This window comes from Centrocercus urophasianus, unplaced genomic scaffold (assembly GCF_019232065.1).
Source record: "Centrocercus urophasianus isolate 14NV4802_14NV808 unplaced genomic scaffold, USGS_Curo_1.0 seq_44, whole genome shotgun sequence".
Classification (NCBI taxonomy): Eukaryota; Metazoa; Chordata; class Aves; order Galliformes; family Phasianidae; genus Centrocercus; species Centrocercus urophasianus.
The window spans coordinates 2,006,327-2,027,565 of record NW_024885022.1 but is presented as its reverse complement, the minus strand read 5'-3'; the positions used below and the strand labels follow the sequence as shown (position 1 = coordinate 2,027,565).

Below are 21,239 nucleotides of genomic sequence, written 5' to 3'. Positions count from 1 at the left end.
TGGAAACTTGAAATTCAGTGGATGAATCACCCTTGTTTTAAGGAACTGCCTTTTGAAAGGAACCCAAGATGGCAGTGTGTGCAATGTGCAGGACATGTGGTGTTCATAAAGGCCAACAGGGATTCTCTAGGAGATTCGGTGGAATATTTGGGCTGCATTTTCCCTTAAAAGTTAGCTGTAAATTTTAAATACGTACCTACTATTTAAATGAGACAGAAGGTCATATACTACTTCCCCTATCAAACAAGTGATTGAAAGTTGTTTAGTAATGTCTTTTTTTTTTTTTTTTTGAGTTACTGATTCCTTAGAACTGTTGCTATGTTATTATGAAGCTGAAATAGGAACTAATCATGGAATCTTATGTGTTGGAAGGGACCTATGAAGACCATCTAGTCCAACTCCCCTGCAATGGACAGGAGCACCTAGGTCAGGTTGCCTGGGGCCTTAACTAGCCTCGCCTTGGAAGTCTCCAGGGTTTGGGGCATAAACCATAACTAGGTAACCTGTTCCAGTGTCTCATAAGTTCTTCTAGTACCTTACCATTGAAAATGGTAACTTTACTTACTTTTTCAGGAAAAGATAATTGAAATGTGGCTTTAATTAAGAAAATTGATCTTTCTTTTGTAAACATACTCAATTCTTCAGCTTTACAAAAATATTTTTTCCTCTTTCATGTCAGTGCTATCAGATTATATGATCAAGACTTTTGTTTCTGATGCTTCAACTAAAATTCTTTTAAGTGATATATATATATTTATATATATATGTTTGCAGTGGGGACTAAGGAGGTAGGAGTTTCTTTGCCACTTCTGCTTGGAACTGTGCTGATAATAATTGTTTTTTGAAATTTCAGGTCCTATATCTATTAGCTGCATCAAGACTTTGCTTTTGTTAATACTAATTGAACTGTAATCAAGAGGTCTCAGCTGGATGCTGTAGCTGTGAGAAGCACAGAAATGTTCATTCTGGTCTTCTCTAGCTCTAGATAGCTAGTTAAAAAGATCATTCATTGATTTTTTTTTTTTTTTTTTTTCTCTTCCCTGTTGATGCATTCTACTGAACTCAGTTCTCTGCTATGCAAAAGCATCTTGTTTCTGTATCTCATGTATCTGTATCTCTGTATTTACATAGTTGACAGGTTTTCAATAAAGCAAATCTAGTTTTTAGACATTTTTTGTACTGAAGTGTTTCAGTGTGCTACTGTGTCAACTTCAGCTTGTTTTGATCTCTTTTTTCCTGCTGAAAATTCATGTCTCATGTCTAAGATAGGGTTTTAAAATACTTTGGTTTTTTATTGCTTGTGTTTTCATAGTATTTTTATTGTTATTAGTTTATTAAGCATTCCCTAATGCTTAATTTCTGTGAATGTGATTTACTGCGTGCCATCATTTCTAAAAGGGCTGTTCTATCAAATGGTTATCTTTAATCAGTGAGTCTCATAAGCTGCATGTGATTATTGGCACAGTTTTGGGTACCTACTTAAGTGTCTGAGTTGAATACCCTAAAATAGATCCTACTATTCTATAGCATAGTGAGACCTATTCTAAACTTGTAGCTATTGGTCAGTATGGGTTTGATTTCCTCTTGATGCAGTTGTGGTTGGGATTGTTCCATGTGCTGGTTCTTCCATGCCAGGAGTTGCATTTTGTGGAGAAGTAACTCACAATCAGTTAATAGATGTTCACATTCAAAGAATCAGCACAAGCAGACAGAAAATTGTTTTCACCCAGAGTGCTGGTGCTCATAGTTTGACCACAGACATTTTTTTGAACGGGTGGAGACTCTTTGACAGCAAACCTTAGGTTACATGATCACAGTCTTGCATTTTCAGGTTCCTTTCACAGGCCTCTTCAAAGTCACTTACGGAATTAGCAAATTTTTTGCTCTGCACAAATTGAAAGCAACTGCAGCACTACAGGCTATGGAAAGAGAGGGAAAATAATACAGGACAGTTAGGAATTCAAATGTGGAATTCAGAGGAAGGTCGGATCTCCTTTGCACGGATGTAGGGATGCTAATGATGAATTCCTAATACCTTCCTCTTTGTTGGCAATGACTTTGTGTACTTGCAAGCAGGGCTGTCTGCCTGCCATATAGACGTATGGTGCACTCATGCTGTTCTGAAGTTCCTGCTGAGCTCTAAACTTCAGGCTGGGAGGGAGTCCCTTATCTGCCCAGGTATCAGGTAATGCTCACTGACAGCTCGTGGCAATGTTGAGGCCTCTTCTGTGGAAGATGATTGGCCTTTCAACAATATAAGGCACTGAAAGTTTTCAGGATGGTTTTTCCTTACAGAGCTTTAATATTTGGGTTACTAATTTCATAGTATATTGTAAAACAATGATCTTTACTGCTGTAAAACACCTTTCTCTAAGTTCCTGGAAACTTACATGTCCTCCCTAAGAAAGAGCAAATAAAAATGAGAAAAAATATGCATCAACTTGAGTAAGAATCACCATCTTTAGGTATATAGTGAAATAGACACAATGTTGGAGAGTGAAGAAAGTAACAAATTTAATTAAAATGTGTTTTTTCTCCTCTTTACAGTTACTGTCTTTTGTTGTTCATTATACTTGTTGAGCTTGCACATAAATGATGGGCTGATTCAGTGAACTCATTGTAATAAATTGTTTGATGTGCTATCTTGAAAAAAAATCGTTTGAAATTCTGTCTCTTTTCTTTGTCTATTCACCTTGTGGCTCTTGATATCTTGCTTCCCATCTGTCTGATTCTGCCATAGTTTGAGCATAACTTTTCAGACTTTAATGCAGGTCTCTTTTTGTTCTGGTTTAGATAAGTGTTTAACAAATGTGTGATTTGGCTGTCAAGACTAATAGCAGAAAAGAATCTTAAGGAGTGTTGCTTTTACTGATGTGAAATAGAGAAATGCCTATCTGTAGAGATGTGGTTATACATATTTATGTATGTAATCTGCCTCTGCAAGCAAATGAATAAAGAGATGTATTATTTGTATTAGATATGTTTTAATGTTGCCAGTCCAAAGGTTACTTTTATAGATCTCTTATTACTGAAGGGAGAGATGATTCGAGAAAACAGTTTTAAACCTATATTTAAAAGTCTATGACTGAACAGGTAATACAGATCAATCTCCAGTTTGAGAAGTTGTAGCTATTCTGTGCAGAAATTACCTGTAAGCTACGAGATCTTTTCTGAGTCTTGAAATGCAGAGGAGTTTGGAGAAATATTGGTTTTGTTAACAATATTTCTACGGGGGATATCATCTCTGTAGAGAAGTTTTTTGAGTTGTCATTTATAATGCTTTTAGTTAGAAGTTTGCTTCTGGATAAGTTCTGGGTTTCTTATTAAGGACATAAAGCATTGATGCTGGAAGATCTTGTAGATAGCATTATGTCGGTGAGCATAAGGGGATGTCAGTGAGATCAAGGGGAGTGAAATGAGCCAGGAAAAGAAAGAAAGGGAAAAACAGAGTATTCCTGGGGCTGCTGTAACAGTTCATGAGACTGTAGGAATAGCAGCAAGTGTTCTAAGTCTGCTAAATTCATTAGACAGTTATTACTAATGGGGCAGAATGCCACGAAGTTTACTCAACTAAGTATGTGTATGCATACAACACAGAGTACTGAAATACTTGCTTTGATGTGGTTAATAGAAGTTTATTTGTATAATAATGACGATAATAAAAATAATACTTCCTTCTGACTGGGTAATTTGACTGTAAACAAGATATGCAACTCAGAAGAAATTCGGAAGGAACTTGAAGCCTTTTTGCTTCATGATTTACTGAAGAAAAATTGTAAACAATTTTAGCAAGATGCATGGATGCATGTATTAATGCAAAAGATGAACACACTGACTGAAAGGGAGATGTTTTTCAGACTGTGGCCTTAACCTGCTCCAGACAACTTTTAGTTCTATACGTGCACAGTCTTTGACAACCTTCTGACTTCCCTGGTGTTTGCTGGCTGTTGCTTCTGAAACAAGCCTTTAAGGGTGCAATTCCAGTGCCCAGTGAATGCTGTGTTTTAAATCTTTTTTTTCTATTGTATTGGGTACAAGTGCTTTGGAGAAATGTGTACCTCTTTGTTTTCCACTGTTAAAAGAATGATATACACCTCAAACAATTTGCAAAGCTGTTACAAATATGTATTATTTGAAGGTTAGAATTTTTCTTGCGGAACTTCCATTTCTACAGCATAGACAGCAAGTGCAGTGACATCTTGACTTGATTGAACCTGGTATTAATGTGGTAGGATTTGTGACTTGCACAGTTACAATTCACTATGTCCTTCTCACAATTAAGATTTATCTAGCATTTCCATCCAAAAGTGGGAAGACTAAATAGGCAGGATGCCTTGTGTCTTAGCCTGCTGTAGCGGATGCTTCTCACCCGTGGGCGAAATTTGTAATACAGCAGTTGTGTAGTGCTGCACACAGTTAAGAACAATATCTTGCAATTAATGTAGTATGAATTTTGTCATTGTTGCATAACCATTTGCTGTGGTAGAAAAATATCACTGTGGTGTTACCTCAGATTGAAAAATGAGAGGAACAATGAGATTAGGATATATGTTATTAATAATTTTTTTTGTGACTCATCTAACTGTAATAATAGTGTTTCATTCTGTGTTACCGAGGAAAGTTGCAAATGAGAAGGAAAAGTCCTTTCTACATACTTCACAGGTCCATTTCCTTTATTGCTGAGATTTTTTTTCTACTTAGGGCTAGAGTAGACAGTGTTTAACATTTTAGCTGAATGAAGTGACACTGATAGAATAAGCTGCAGCTTAATGGCTACAGAGTGTTTTCCAACAGTGCTCAGGAGTAGTGTGCTGTGTTTCTAGTTAGTAGTGTTTCAGAAGCAGCTAAATTATCATTTGCTGTACATCTTCCTAGGTTTTCTGCCAGTCTGAATCAACATAAACTTGACTTACTATTATATATCTGCTTTAAATGTGGAATTGATGTACTCATGCTGCCTTTTCAGAGCACGTGAAGGAAGGAAAATGAATTTTTTAAAGGAATTCTGATATAATGCACATATTACTGGTGGACTTTAATTTAATTGCTCTGCATTTTGATGTAGATTAGTAGTGACAGAATAGTGTAAACACTGAGCTTTGTATGAAATTTCAGACATCTCCTCTAGATAGAATTAAATCTTTTTGGAAAAAAAAGAAGTTGGCTTACCATAAAAGCAAGCAATTTTACTTACTTTCACAAGTATTTCCCAAGTATTCAAGTGCGAAACAAATGCATCATCTGATGAATTAGTGAGAACCTAATTTTAATGCTTTCATGTGTTACTTGGATTCAGATACAGTCCCATGCAGTTCTCCCAAAGAAATAGTGATGAAGAATCTAACAGTGACTATGGCAGAACTACTGATTTCATGCAGTACTGCATCATAACGTTTCATTCTTTTCCTAGGATATATTCGTGCTTTACGCAATGTTTACCCTGATATTATGGTTACTAAAGTTTGCATGCTGTATTTTTCAGTGTCTTCTATCAGTTTTTTGTCTGTCTTACTATTAACTCGGTAACTCATTCCTTATCTTCTAGTGTCAAATGACCTACCTCTTCATATTTCAGGATATGTGGGGGTTGAAGAATTCTGAAATATTTTCTGTAACTTGAAGGAGAGCAGGAGAAAACAAAGATCTTGTGACTGAGAAAATGTCTTTGTGATTTAAGCCTGGGTCTGAGATTCAGGAAATGGGAGTTGTAGCTCACAAATTTGTTGTGCTTCTTTTTCCCTTTTAAAGTTTGGACAGGACACTTTGTGCCTGTTGACCATTCTGCAAAGTGTTTAGGGTAATACTGCCTTATTTCTAAAGGCAGTTTAATGCTAGATTTGCGTGGCATTACTAGTGTTATGGAAACCTGTTTTTTTTTTCTTTACTGTATGAGTTCTACTTAAACAATCACTTTCGTATCTTTTTCAAGCTATTCATAATATGCGATATGTAAAAGATGCTTTTGTGACATAAAATAATTTACCTTGTGTAGATAAATGACATTCAAGTACGCACAAATCTTAAAGAAGTTGCCAGTGAACTTTGAGGTTTTTTTAATACTTCACTTTTTTTTCTATTTCCAGGTTGCATGTCTTACTCATGTAGCAGCTAATTACCTTAACTGCAAAATTGATGCTAAACGCTGGGGTACAGCGCATGGCAGTATTGTTCCATACCAGGTAAACAAAGCATGAGGTTTATTCTGTTTTTGAAATTCATCACTTTATGTATTATGAGATTGAGAACTGACTGACTTTTCCCATGACCTGCTGTATTCTGTAATGTATCTGAGTCTAGGTAGGACAAGGTTCTGTTGTTCATTGTAGTTTGAGCATTTTGCATATTTCTTCGTCAGCAGTAGATTAGTAACAGAACACTGAAATAGATCAAAAGGGTTTAATGAAATTGGATGACCTTAAAGCTAGCACGGTGCCTAGATTTTTTTTTTTTCATCTGACAGAGAAAGCAGGTTTTCTTTTTCATTTTAAGGATGATCTGACTTTCATACCAGTCACAAACTGATTTTTTTTTTTTTTTTTTTTTTTGTCTCTGACTTATTTTTACCTTGTGAGTTTCCAAAAACAATCTTGGAAAGTGGCTATGGAAGTCAGGGAGTTATTGTACATTAGACATTTTCCACTGAGTTTCCTGCAAATCACTACTGCTCATTCAGACAGCAGGTTAGAAAAAAAATTAACCAGACCTCCAATCTCCACAATAGAGTTCATAGCCTGCTACATCTAATGAAAGGCTGAAATTCCTTAAAATAACATGACCTTCATCATATAAACAAGCAGAGGAAAAAAATTTGCTGCAAGCTTTATGTTCTGGCTTGTATGGGAAACTCTTCAAGTAAACAAAACTTTGTTCTTTTCTAGCTAATCGTTTGGTTGTCTTGATGAAGATTGTACTAGCTTAGGGAGATCTGGGCATATATACTTAATCAGTCTATTCTTTTTTTTTTTTCATAGTTTTTGGCATTTGTTATCAAAACTCATGTTTGCATCCAGCTAGGCAGTCTGGATTTTTTTCATTTCTGGCTAGACCCCTTTAAATCTTGATAAGGATAGTTCCAGCATTTGTCTGGGAAAACTGACATCCAAACACCACTCAGTATTTTTCTTGGTAGAAAATGAGAGGAACTCCATGCAAACATCAGGGGCAGGCCTTCTCAGGTATAAAATGCTAATCAGTTCTTTTTGTAAAGACTTTGCCTACTTGAACCAGGAGACTTTTTTCTTTTTTTTGTGCATGTCCCTGCCTAGTCAATAGAATAGCAATTTTTGGACCAGCTAGAGTAGATTACAGATTGTCTCTGAGAGATGTTGAGATGACGTGGCTGTTTCTGCAATGCTGATTTTGATCCTTGAGTGTTTTTTATCTCTGTGTACTACTGTTACTCTGGTGAGCACAGCAGGATGTCCATATTTTTTAGACTAGCTCTGCATGCTGTGTAATGCAACGTGACCCAGCCTTACCAAGCATCCACTACACAAGTTGTTCCACATTTTTTGTAATGTGACCTTTTGGTGTTACCCTTTTTGAACTTTGGTATGTTGAAAGTACAAAACAGACCTGAAGTGTCTGAAGTTTGTATAAGCAAAACCAAAAACCTGACTAAACAAAACATTTTGTCTTCACCGTACTGCGTTTGGTTGAATAAATGAAGCTTGGATCCTTTTAGTACTTTTTGCCATTTTTCTTTTGTGGCTTGTCTCAACTTTCTATGAGCTAGCATGGCTATGATTTTGATGGTGACTTTAAATTTATTGTGCTTTCTACAGTTTCTTTCTCACTTTACTTTGATAGTTAAGTTAAATTTTAGGAAATTGAAACTAACCTTCACTGTTGTGATCGTGTTGCACTGATAGGTGCTTCCATAGCTTGTTTACCATATAGTTATAGAACAAAACTCTGAAACTTGACAGTCACCCCCTGTCATAGTTATTGAATTTATTGTCTTTTGCTTACTGAATTAATATGTGACTATAACAATGCTTGTTTTTATTAATGTTTGTTTCAGGGTATTTTGGCCAAGTGAATAACTTATTCAAATAATAAAAATGACATTTCAGGAAACTGAACTTGCATATAACTTGGAACAAATTTGTGGTAGCAAAATGTTATTTCTTCCTATGGTCTCAATCTTAATTTATTATCATTTGCTGTAGATTGTATTTGCATGTTGGTAGTGAATTATAACTTTGAAGTGAAGCAGAGCCTGAAATCCTGCTGAAAAAAAAAAACATCAGACCATGATAAATTGTGGAAGTATGGGTTATCATGGAATATACTTTTGTAGACATTAAGGCAAAACCTAGGTATTTGTGATATCTTTTTGTGACAGAAGCCTGGTCAGAGTCACATCTAAATCTAAAAAATCTGAAAAGACAAAATCTAAAAAAAAAAAACCCACAAAAAATATTTTAAAATATATGTAATTAATACTTAATTGTTTTTTTAATTGTTGTGGTAATTGATCTAGTGCTCTGTTCAAAAACTCAAAAAATTACAATAGCATTCAGCATATATCGTTCACTGAGTTCTAATTTCGTAAGTTTGGCAGGAGTATCTTTGCAAATGGCTTCATTTTCTGTTCTGATACACGGCCAAATTCAGCTTTGTGTGTGTATTTAGATTTTTAACTTCACCAATTCCCTCATTACTTCTTCATGGTTACACTAGTGGCATAATTTTTTTCCTGAACCCTTGTTAACCCTTGACTGACCTTTCTTTTTGTATTTAAAACTAGGTTTTCTGCTAGGTTTTCTCTTTCCTGAAATTACCAGGATGTGCAGCTCCTTTGAAAATCTGGTCCTTAACCAAAGAGGTGTGGAGTTTGGAGAAGGGTTTTCGTACTCTTTTAAAAATTTTTCTCATTTTCTGATAGTGTTCTCCTTTAACCATGTGAGATGCTGAAGTTTTCATTTCTGCTTGCTCATCACCAGAACTCACAGAAAAGAAATGTGAACTTCTCAGTGCACGATGTCTTTCATGGTGCGTGTAAAGCTGTCTGCATGGAAGCTTGCCAATCAGTTTGCAAAGGTTTTCAATAGAAGCAAACTTTGCAATGTGCCACAATGGCAAAGAAATCTGGATTCTAATTTACAGAAGAAACTAATTTTTACAATGCTGAACCCTTCATAAGAAACCATGTGCTTTGAGCATATCTTGCTTCAGTAGGCCACCGCTTTGATCCTCTGAAGAGGAACAATATCTTGAGCTTAACTAGATTCCAGTTTGCTTAGCTTCAAATGTTAAAACACAAACCTTGAGTTCTGGTCTCTATCTTAAATGTAATTAGTACATTTTTTAAACAAGTTTCTGTAATGAGACAGGTTGTTTAGCTACAGCTGCACCGTGATTATCCAAAGGAAATCAGGAGCTTAAAAGCATCCGGTTTACATAAATGTGCAGAGAAGTAAAGTTGTGTTACTGTCTTTCATTTGGGGTGACAAGGTCTTTCCTCATTCTCATGGTTTCACCAATGAACTATCTTACCTGTAATGTGACTGAGATCTGTACGCTCACTTATTTGTTTTCCAGTTGGAACTGTGGGAATAGATAAATTCTCCTCAGAGAATCTTTCATAACAGTGTGTTTACAGGTAGCTTGTTGCCCTTCCATCAGCCACCTGGATAGCACTTTGGCATGCAGACTTCTAGGTAACAGCATGGACTGCTTGCTCTTGGGCCATAATGATAAAAGTTGCTTTGAAAACTATGAGACCAAGCTCTTACAAATCTCCACCTAGCCAAAAATTCTCTCCTGTAAATATGATTTTATTACTCTTCCAAGCTTTTTCTTAGCATTCATGAGAGCTTCTCAAATATCCTTTGCATTTTCAGAGTGTGCAGAGGGCACAACCTTCTGCATAGAAAGTGAAATCACAAGACAGGAAACAAATGATTGTTTTAGTCGGTTATCTTTCCTTTGTCTGTGCAGTGCCATAACTAATCACACCTAACATGAGTGGATTTATATCTAAACATCACTGAGATTTTCTAAGGATCAGCCCTTTGTTGTGCTAGCTGTAAGATCTCCTTCATGTGAGGAAATAGTTCCTTTGTCAAAAGCCTTTCAGTTTAAATATGTGATGAAAACCAAAATATAAGTTCCCAATGAAGTAAAAGGCATGAAAGTGGTGGGAAGAGGAGTGTAGTCACGTTATGTAAATATCTTGGCATCATTTTTATAGTCCTGCATCTCATTCTTTCATTGTGGAATCTTACAGTGTTTGAGATTCTTATAGTAAACATCCCTTGTCCTTTATGTCTCATCACAAGAAAAAATGCAATAGATTATTATCTGCCCAGCTGATCTGGTGGAGGTGCTTTTCATGAGTGTGGATATGTATGTAGTGGATAGAGCAGCAAAATAATTTTAGTCATTCAGAAATGTTATGCTGCTTATTCTACACAAGATCCTAGAAGTGTAGTCACTTTCCTTTCTGCCTTGATTTGTTTTTATTTGGATACCTCTGCAATTAACATGCCTTGGAATTAAACTCAGCTAAGGTTAGAACCTGAATTATTTTTAAGCTTCTGTTTTGTGTGTGAAACTCTTCTCTTAAAATCAATTTAGATTTATTTATTGGAAGAAAATCTTTCTTGTTTGCAGTGGCTTGATAAGGTGGAACTTCTCCAGAGGGAAGATATGAAATACAGATTTCTGGGGGGAGTTCTAAGTTCAGGAAATAAAGATGACCCTTCTTGCTGTCTGAACCTCATCTACTTAGTATTTGTTGGACTTTTTAACCTGCCTTGGGGGCCCCTTGTCCTGTATTGTTGTGATGAGTAATGAAATGTCATTCCTGAAAGTACTGCCTATTTGTCATGAAAATTAAATGTATTCAGATTGACTGAATAGAAACTTTGTGTTCTCAAGCAGGAAAGCGTGCTTTCTCCACTGTATGGAGTCTGTTTCCAAAGAACAGTTTGGTTATCCTCAAGATAAGTTTTGACTTATACCTGGATATATACGTATATTTTTGGAATGGCTTCTTTCTTTTTTTTTAATCTTCCAGGAAGAGAAAGCTATAGAATCCTTTGTCATCCGAGGTCTTACAAAATAAGAAAGCAAAACTGAATATGTAAGTGTTTTAGTTTCACTGTCCATGATGAGGGCCATTTGGATGTTAGGAGGTTTTAGAGTAGAGTTTGTTTCCTTACCATTTTAGTCAATGGAAAAGTATAGAAATCATCTGTGAGACGTCACGTAGGAAACATTTATGAAGAATGAGTTCCAGTTATTCAAAACTAATAACATTATATAGTTATCTTTCTGGTGATTGTCTTTCAGGGAGTTGTCAAGCCTCTCTTGGGCAGAGCTGCTGTCTGGAAAGGAAATCAGTGGGTTTGCCTTGGGCAGTTTCAGACATGTTCAATGTATGATGTGAGGTGTACTTACAGTTTTGTTCATACATACCCATCCTGTCACAGAAACAGCACTTCAAAACCACTCACCTTGTATCTGTGTAGCACAGCTTCTTACCTTTACACAGGTAATTTTCAGATAGAAATGAAATGTATTTTTAATTGAAAAACATGAAATATATATATATTTTTTTTTTTTCTTGAAGGAAATAATTCTGTGGCTTTCTGCTTTAATCAATGCCTGCAAGGTAATTTTTTTTTTTTTTTAAATGAGTAACTTGAAACTATTCTCAAATTCAAATTACATGTAATATGATTATTGTTAAGGAACAATAGCTGGTAGTTAATATCTCATTTTTTTTATCTCCTCTAGGGAAATGCCACAGGAATTTTGTCTCTTATCTGTAGTGCTCATTGTTTCTTCCATGTTCTTCCATCAGTGGGGTGAGAGATCTAGTCTGTATTACAGCAGCATGGTTAGCCTCCAAACATGTTGCAGGGTTACTGAATGCTACACCTAAGAATATCCATGTCAAGTTGTAACCTTTAGGAAGAAAAGGGTAACAGAGCCCAGATCTGTAGATTGATCTTCATGTTGTTGCTGGTCTGGAAAGAACAAGTAAGATCTAAGAGCTCAGGGAATATATCTAATCTACTTCTTAGATTAATAGTAGAGGAATAAACTTCACTTTTGCTGTTCTGAAAGCACTTCTCACAATCATTGCAAAACCCAGTGCAGCCTCTCAAAGCAGAAATGTTTAAACAGTCTGAAAGAAAGAGAACTCAAACTTGCATATGCAACATCTCCCAGTGATTCTTGCCATAATCATCCTGAATATACAAATGGATGTTTGTGTTGCTAGAAACACTGTGATCTGGTGTATGAGGTAATGTGCAAGCACAACAAATCTGCTTTTTCTGGCCTGTATTGGTGAATGATGCACAAAGAAGTCACTTTAAATGACTAAAATGGGTAAGGAGTTTGCCAAAGTATCTACCATCCTAGAAACTTTTGAAGACTATTTCCTTAAAAATTTGAGAAGGTTGGTGACTTATGGAATGATATTGAGTCTTAAGATACGGCACAGATTAAAGCATATCCAAAGGATGACATTAACTTCATGAAGGCAAAAATGAATAATAGTAAAAAGCCCTCAAACACTGATCCTCACATGATTGCTTTTATTATGTGAAGCTTGTGACAGTTTTGGTTGGAAGATGTTGATTGTTATGAAAAGAGATGTCCACTAGATGTCATTCATGTAATCTAGTTTTTGTTGCAACATTTTTAAGAATCTGTTTAGGATGGTAGGTACAAAGTATCAGCATTATTAGCTGTTTTTGTATATGCTGTGCTACTGATTTGATGTATAAGTTTGGGATGTTACAAATAATGTTTGTATTGTTTTGCCCAGTGATGGGTGTGACACTTATTAGCCTAGAACTCGTCTTCACGTGCATCTCTCATGTAAGAGCACCAAGGTGAGCTGTGTATGGTTTGTAACTGTTCTGCAGGGAGATATAAGATCACAGAGGTGAGGATGGTGAGTCTCTAAGGAAAGCAGAATTTCCCTGTGACTAATAAAGTCCATTTTACGCTTGTTCTTTCGTGTGCTCTTTACACCTCAAAGTGCAGTTTGCTAGAAGAGCGAGTGCATATATATTAGGAAAAGCAGCTGGAATCTCATGAACTCACACACACAAATAGATTTATATACTCACAAATCTTAGCTATAAAACCAAAATGTTGTATCTAAGATATTTCAAACTGAACCAATTCAAGCAAGCTTAGATAAAATTGCATGGGCAGGCAAATCTGAGGTTCATTTAGTCAGTCCTTCAGGTAGGCTGCTGGGATCTGTACAGGTGTAAGTTTGTAAGCAAGGCATGGTTGAGCTCCCTCCTCGCTATCTCTCTAGTCTGGCGCGTGTCACTAATTGCTAGACAGCTTCTGGAAAGCCACATCTGTACTCTCATTGAACGTGAACTGCTGGAGTATTGGCTTCTGCTTCTTCACACTTTCAAATTGGAGTAGCTACAGCAGCACTGGAAGCCAGAGATCACCGCTTCCTCCAGCCTCCCTCTCCTCTTCCATATGGAATAAAGAATTTCTCTGCCCTGCATAGTCAGCCAGAGGGCAGGATGGGGAAGTGATAATCCTCTTGGAATGAGCACTTGTATGAAAAATGATAAATGCTGCGTTGCATGGGGATTAACACTTGCTTATGAACTTGCTTGTAATGGAGTAATGCTTCTCTTTCAGCAGTGTGAAGGCTTGCTGTACTTCTAGGCCTGATTAAGAACCTTCACTACTGCTCAGCCAAGAGAACCATCTGCTGTCAGAAACATAACTGCATTAGGATTTGTCTCACTTCTGCATATTGTCCTCAAGAACGCAAAATACTTTCACATACATCCACTTCCTTACAAAAATTCTTGTTCTTGCTGCTTTCTTCTCTCTCTCATTGTGAGACTTGAATTTCTGCTCGTGTTTAATGCATCTGCGTGAGATCTGTGCTTTGTTAGCATGAATGTGACCATCCAGAGCTGATTTAACTGATGGTGTTGCTGTGTAAAAAAAAAAAAAAAAAAAAAAAAAAAAAAAAAAGTATTTATGCTCATGTTATTTGATGGGAGGGATTACAGTGTCCTGTGGGAGGGTCACAGAATGGGTCAGTCTGCAAGTTACTTGTGTTTATGAAGCTTCCTTGACATCTCTCTGTATACTTAGTACTGAGCACTACTGAGTGAAGATTTAAGGTAGAACCTGATTGCTGCTTTGTAGGATGGCCCTTTCTGCAGTGAGCTAAGTCATGCAAGATTTGGTTAAGTTCATTCCTTAGGACTGATACATGCTAATGAATTTGTTATGTGTGGTTGTTTCCTCTAACAGTGCTGCAGTACTGCTATGATATGCACAGACCCCAGTACAGTAGTAGCTATGGTTTTCCAGTGTAAGCAGCTTCTGGGAACTTAACTGGAAAGGAAGAACTTTTTGAAAGAGTCAAATGACTTGATAGCTTCTATTCTATCTTCAAAAGTAGTGAGAAGTTTAAGTCCTGTTGTCTTAGAAAAGTAAAAACCACTGAAGTTTTTCAGTGCTAAATCTACGTATGAAAATGAGTTTCAAATTACAGTCCTTTTTACTGTGGTTTCTTCTGCCTTTTGCCATATTCAAATATAACGTTGCATGATGCCATAGCAGTTTTTTTTTTTTATTTTTATTTAAGTGAACTCTTCCTAATAAGCCTTGATGGTAAAAAGTAGGGATTTGTAATCTGAAGCTTTGTCTTTTAGTAAGCCCCTACTAATACTAAAATAGTTTACTGCTTAAGAGAAACAGAATTTTTTTTCTACAAGACTTTAATTCACTTATATTGCGAGTAATAAGGGCAAAGGTAAGAGTAAAGTAGCTGTTTTTTGATAAAACCATACTTCTTAACAATCAATTAATACACAGTATTCGCTGACTGGAATTTTCTCTTGTTGTGTGAATTATTCTAGAGTAATCAATCCTGTACCTATACCCCCAAGGAGATCTCAGCATGTTATCTAACCTAAACCCTCACCTTTGTTGAGTTATATCTGTGTAGTGCTAAAATGCAATGGAAAGCATAGCAATAATAGCGGGGTAGCAAAGTCCTAGGCTGCAGCATGTGAGGATAAGTACAAATGAGGCAGCTGTGGATGTAGAAACAAAGGAAAAAACCTGCTCACCTTGGAAAGACCTCAAGTAGGGAGGGATCTTCAGCAAGATGCCCTTATCTCCACTGCCAACCCATAAATGTGATGTGGGAGTGTGTGGATCCTGGCTTCATCCCTTCTGGTCCCTCAAGTACATTGCATGCATCTGAGCTCCCCTGGGCTGGTCCCTGCCTTCCCACCAGGTGTTTAATCACTGTTTCAAACCATGACTTAGCATTTCTGCTGCCATCTTTTGATGGTATATGTCCCAGTTTCTCTTCATTGGAAGCCTTGAAGTAGGTTCTGTGTTCTTGCTAAGCAGTTGGTTCTCCACGCTTACTAAGAAGAAGGAAAGAAATAGAATGTGTTCTAGATTCAGGAAACACCTTTTTACTTTCTTGCTAATGGTGTATTGCTGCAGTTCATCACCATATTGTCTAGAGCAAACTTCTAAGTTTGTGTGTTTTTTTTTTTTGTTTTTGGAAAGCTCTTACTGGGTTTAGTGAGCTTTACAAACTTCCACCCATTAGTTTTACATACTAGTTATCTATCTTTTCTGAAGGGCTACCTGGTGGTGAACTCTCATTCCAAATAAGTTGTCAGCAAAGGTATGGAAGACCCGACTTGTATGATTTTATATTTCAGAAAGCTATCGAGGTCAAAAGTAGAAGTTAAATTATCTTAGTCAAAAGGCTATTCTTTGCTAGATAAAAATGTAGAAACAGACACAAGGTTAACCTTTAATTTGCGCTTCAGCTGGTACGCAGAAAGTTAATATTTGTGGTTTTCATCAGAACAATCCATTGTCGCATGAAGTGGCCAAAATATATACAAATAGCAAGTTGTGTGACTTCAACTAAAGGAGCCTTTGCTGAGTCTGTAATCTATTTAAAGCCTAGCTTAAAGACAAAGAATATAAGATATTATAAATTCTGAAATCTCTTCATGCCACCAATGTATGATAACGTCTCTTCTAAACAAAGATTCTTTTGACCTTGTTAAATTTATCCTTGGAATGTGGGGTTAAGATAGCGGCTAGAGGCTTTTGACCATGGATAATAGCTCAAAATGCAACCAAGACTTTTGTAGTACACGCAAGTAATTAGCTTAGCTTAGCGGAGCAGAGGTTGCATTTTAATTTAGCATGAGGCTTAAAACAATGGTCTCCAAACTTTATTTTAGTACTTCCACAAAACCGCAAATAATCATTTTTTTCCTCTCTGCATACATGCTTACAGATTTTATTTGGGGGTTTTAAATGTAAGAGTGCATGTGTTGAAGTAGTTTCTACAATATTACTTATTTGATTTATTTGTTTTTAAGTAGCTAGCTTACATTCAGCAGTTTAGCGAAGTTGCAGGCTAAATGAGAACTAGAAATTAAGATCCCGTAACAATCAGAATAATGAAAGAAGAGGAGATCTCTGGGCAGGAAGGGTTTGTGTATGAAGAATCTGGTCAGTTCATTTCAGAGAGCGTTATTAGTAACAGCACTTTTGCACAGTTGCTTTGTCTTTTCAAACTTTTCACAGATTCTCATGTATTTTTTCTTTTCCCTGTCGCCTAGCAGTTTTAGATAATAATGATGAGAAGTAAACGGCTGCATCGTTTCTTTTCTCATGTAGCAGGAGCTGAAAGCATCTGAGAGTATCACTGTTTTTTGTAGTTGTTTCCTGTCCAGCTTGTGTGAGCTTCATCAAACATTCATCATGTAAGTTTTTCCTGAGATTTCAAATGGAAACACAGATGATTTTGTGATCAGTGTTCAGAATGCAGCTCTACGCTTTCTTGCATCATGCTTTGGATGTTTCTAACACCTTCATGTGGTTGGATACTGCTGTTTGGGTCAGTGTTATGACCCACTTTTAATACGAGGCTTATTGAAATCACCAATCCAGGTTGCAGCAAGGCACTGCATATGTGGTCACCTACCAAGTTTCTACTGCTGTTCCCATCACATTTGTCTGTGCTTTGAGACTTGATATGAATAGGTCACATTTGTGTGCTTCACTTCCCACCTGTAGAAGAGTTTTCCTCTTCCTTCTCCTTTTCTCCTGTAATTAAATAGTAAGCTCCTCAAAAGAGATTTTTTTGCTGTCTTTCAGGGTCTGTTTGCAGATCACTGAACAGTGTCACGTAAAAGTATGAGCTGGCATTAATTCTTAAAGCAAGAAACGGTCACAGAAAGACAGCCATGGATGGGGCTACCCCTTCTCCATGTAAGATCATCATGAACACTATTATTGTCCACAGATACTTGACATCAGAACACCACAGGCAGTTTTGCTGTTCATTATGTCCATGGCATACAAGGCAAGAAAATCACATCAAGGAAGAGAAAGATCAGACATGAAGAAAAGGTTTTTAATCAGAGAAGCTAGATTCATTCCTTTTTTCAGTTGTCTTCTATATCCTTGTTTCTAGTTTCTTTAGGCCAAATATTCCCAGTTTGTTAATTCTTTCCCCTGAGATTTTGCTTTCCAGAATTCTTTGCTTTTCTCTGTGTTTTCCCTTCAGAACACATCACTTCTGCAGCAGCTAGAACCAAACTCAGTGCATTATTGCAGCTTTATCACGAAGTACAAAGAAAGATTATTTTGTTAACCTTGTGGTTCTGCTTGTGTTCTGAAATACCAGCTTAATGTCATTCTCCTGTTTCAAAGGGGGCTGTGTAATTCATGTTCTGTTTCTGAAATGTGACTTCTTGATCTGATCCTTTTCTTCTCTATTGGTCAAATGAATTATTCATGCCTAATTCTAGAACTTTCAAATTGTTTTTCCTTGTTGATTTCTGCCAATCTTGTTTTCAGGTTTCATCTTCCAAATAGCTGCAAATATTTTCAGTTTCCTTTCCAGTACTTGCAATTCCTTCTAGTTTTGTCGACCCCAAATTTGATAAACTTATTTTCTCAATATCTGGATTATTACTGAGAATATTGGGTGACTTATAAACACTTGACAGTAGTCTTACATTCATAGCTCCCTTGGGTTATATTCAAACAGTTGATCACATTGTTTCTCGTATGGCCTTATTTAAATTGATAATGCCCTGCACTGTAATTTGTAGAACAAAGAAAGACATCTAAGTCAATGCCTTTGTACTGCCCATCCTCTGCTTGTTTTGAGGGATGCACTTATGTTTCTTCTGTTAGGCAAACACGGCGTATAATTTGCTTGATATAGAATTCTGTGATTTTATGATTTTATATATATACATATATATTGTTTACATTCCCTTGATGTTTGCACATTTCTTAGCTCTGGTTTATCGCTTCTTTCTCCAAGGTCTCCAGGTTCAGTAAGGAAACTGCTACTATGCAGTTTCCTCACATTTCTCTGCGAGGTTTCTAAAAGAAATCTCAGCAGCTGTGACTTTAGAAAACACTGGGCTACAAAATAGATATATGCACAAATGTAGTATTTTAATAATCTAGCACAAATCTTGTTTGTATGCTGCCATGTTTCTGCTCTTTTTTCCTTCATTTGCTAATGAATTGATTGAGTATATTTTTCGGTAATGCATAATAGATCTAGTGCACATTATTTTAATACAGATGATAAGCAGCAACACAGTACTTATTATAAACACGAGACAGGGCCTGTTGGCAAAGAGAATCTCTGCTTGTGGATGGTGAATGTTCACAGGAATCAAGAGGGAAACACTTTCAGATGATATTGTCTACTGAACTGATCATCTTCACAAGGCTTAATTCATCATTCAAGTCAAATTCATAGTCGTAGAATCATAGAATGGCCTGGGTTGGAAAGGAGCACAGTGCTTATCCTGTTCCAACCCCCTGCTTTGTGCAGGGTTGCAAACCAGCAGCCCAGGCTGCCCAGAGCCACATCCAGCCTGGCCTTGAATGCCTGCAGGGATGGGGCATCCACAGCCTCCTTGGGCAACCTGTTCCAGTGCCTCACCAGCCTCTGGGTGAAAAACTTCCTTCTCATATCCAACCTAAACCTCCCCTGTCTCAGTTTAAAACCATTGCCCTTGTCCTATCACTGTCCACCTTCAGCTGTTCCCCCTCCTGTTTATACGCTCCCTTCAAGTGGTAGAAGACCACAGTGAGGTCTCCGTGGAGCCTTCCAATTTAGTGACTGAAGGAACTGGGGCTGTTTAGTCTGGGGAAGAGGAGGCTGAATAAGAGACATTATTGCTCTCTTCCAGTACTTGAAAGGTGATTGCAGTGAGAGTGGGGTTGGTCACATCGCACTGGTTGGGATGAGGAGAAATGGCCTCAAGTTAAGCCAGGAAGTTTAGATTGGATATCAGGAAAAAATTCTTTACAGAATTAATTTACAGTTAAGCACTGGAATAGGCTCCCCAGGGAGGTGGTTGAGTCACCATCCCTGGATGTGTTTAAAAACCATTTGGATGTGGTGCTCAGGGATGTGATTTAGAGGTGGGTTGTTAGAGTAGTATGGTTAGGTTGTGGTTGGACTTGATGATCTTGAAGATCTTTTCCAAACAGAGCAATTCTATGACTCTCTTCTCCAAGCTAAACAAGCCCAGTTCCCACAGATTTTCTTCATAGGAGAGGTGCTCCAGCCCTTTGATCATCTTATTGGTCCCCCTCTGGGCCCTAGAGCTCTGTGTCTTTCTTGTGCTGGGAGCCTGGATGCAGTGCTGCAGATGGGACCTCACAAGAGCTGAGTAGAGGAGGAGAATCATCTCTCTTTTCCTACTGGCCACCTCTTCTTTTAATACAGCCTAGGATATAGTTGGCTTTTGTTAACTGTGATCTCAAGGACACGTAGGACCTTTTGATAAAACTTTGTGCTTTGTGCAAGAGCCTACGTGCTGTGCTCATAAAAAAGAATCTGCAGCAGTGAAGCTGCTCCGCTGCCACCACTGCTGGAACACACCACACGTTACCTCGCTGTGCCTCACATCCACTATTTGGTCTCTGATTTTTTTTTTCACGTGGAGGAGTTGAATGGTGTACCTTTGCTTTAGACACACTTTAATATCAGCCACCATTTGATCAGACTGCGCTTCTGCTGCCATCTGTCACATGGAGGGAAACATGACAAAATATTGATTGGAAGGCTCAACTTCTACTGTCATATCACCAACATCTGCCTCTGATGTTATGGGCCAACATAATACAGAAGGCGTTTCTTGAAATCCCAAGGTGTGTTTTGCAGTCAACATGCCCAAGGGATGAGATGCCGTCCAAAGAGACCTTAGGCTGAACAGTGGGCCCAGGACAACCTTGTGAGGTTCATCAAAGCCAAGAGCAAGTCCTTGCACCCGGATTGAGGCAACCCCCACTGCCAATACAAACTGGAGGATGAAAGGATTGAGTACAGCCCTACTGAAAAGGACTTGGAGGTACTGGTGGATGGTAAACTGGGCGTGAGCCAGAATGTGCCCTTGTAGCCCACAAAGGCAACTGTATCCTGGGCTGTGTCCTAAGCGGCATGGCCAGCAGGTTAATCCTGCCCCCCTACTCTATGCTGATGAGGCCTCACCTGGAGTACTGAGTCCAGATGTGGAGCCCTCAGTACAGGAGAGATGTGGACCTGATGGAGCATGTCCAGAGGAGGGCCACAAAAAATGATCCAAGGACGGAACGCCTCTCCTATGGGGACAGGCTGAGAGAGCTTGGGCTGTTGAGCCTGGAGACAAGAAGGCTACGGGGAGACCTGACATTTTCCTCTCAGTACCTAAAGAGGGGCTGTAAGAAAGAATGCGACAGACTCTTAAGCTTTAGCAGAGCCTGTGGTGGCAGGGTCAGGTGAAATGGTTTCAAACTTAAAGAGGGTGTTTTAGGTTGGATATAAGGAAGGGTGAGGCACTGGAACAGGTTGCCCAGGGATGTGGTGGATGCCCCATCCCTGGAGACATTTATCCCAAGGCTGGAGGGAGCTCTGGGCACCTGATCTAGTTGTGGATGTCCCTGTTCATTACAGGGAGTTGGACTAGATGACTTTAAATGTCCCTTCCCACTCTAAGGATTCTATGATTCTATTTTCAACTTCCTTTATCAAAACAGAAGGCACGGCTGCATAGTCTTAGTTGTTCAGAGCCACGTGTTTAGCCAGTATATTGAAACGCGTACAATTATTTGCCATCACTTGAGTCAGCACTGCAAAGCATTGCCCTCCCCGTGCCCTGGTTTGGGTCGACACAGCGCTCATAGCGTACTGACGGTCTGGTTGTTGGTGAGCAATG

General features: G+C 37.9%; 1 protein-coding gene across 7 annotated transcripts in view; it reads left to right on the top strand.

Moving 5' to 3' along the window:
* The window catches only part of SUGCT (succinyl-CoA:glutarate-CoA transferase), a 327,199-nt gene that overhangs the window by 54,487 nt on the left and 251,473 nt on the right, over window positions 1-21,239 (top strand). For all 7 annotated transcript variants that reach the window (XM_042834219.1, XM_042834218.1, XM_042834224.1 and 4 more), the window contains exon 9: window positions 6,084-6,179. In XM_042834219.1, coding sequence (XP_042690153.1) covers window positions 6,084-6,179 — 96 coding nt within the window. The remainder of the gene's footprint in view (window positions 1-6,083; window positions 6,180-21,239) is intronic.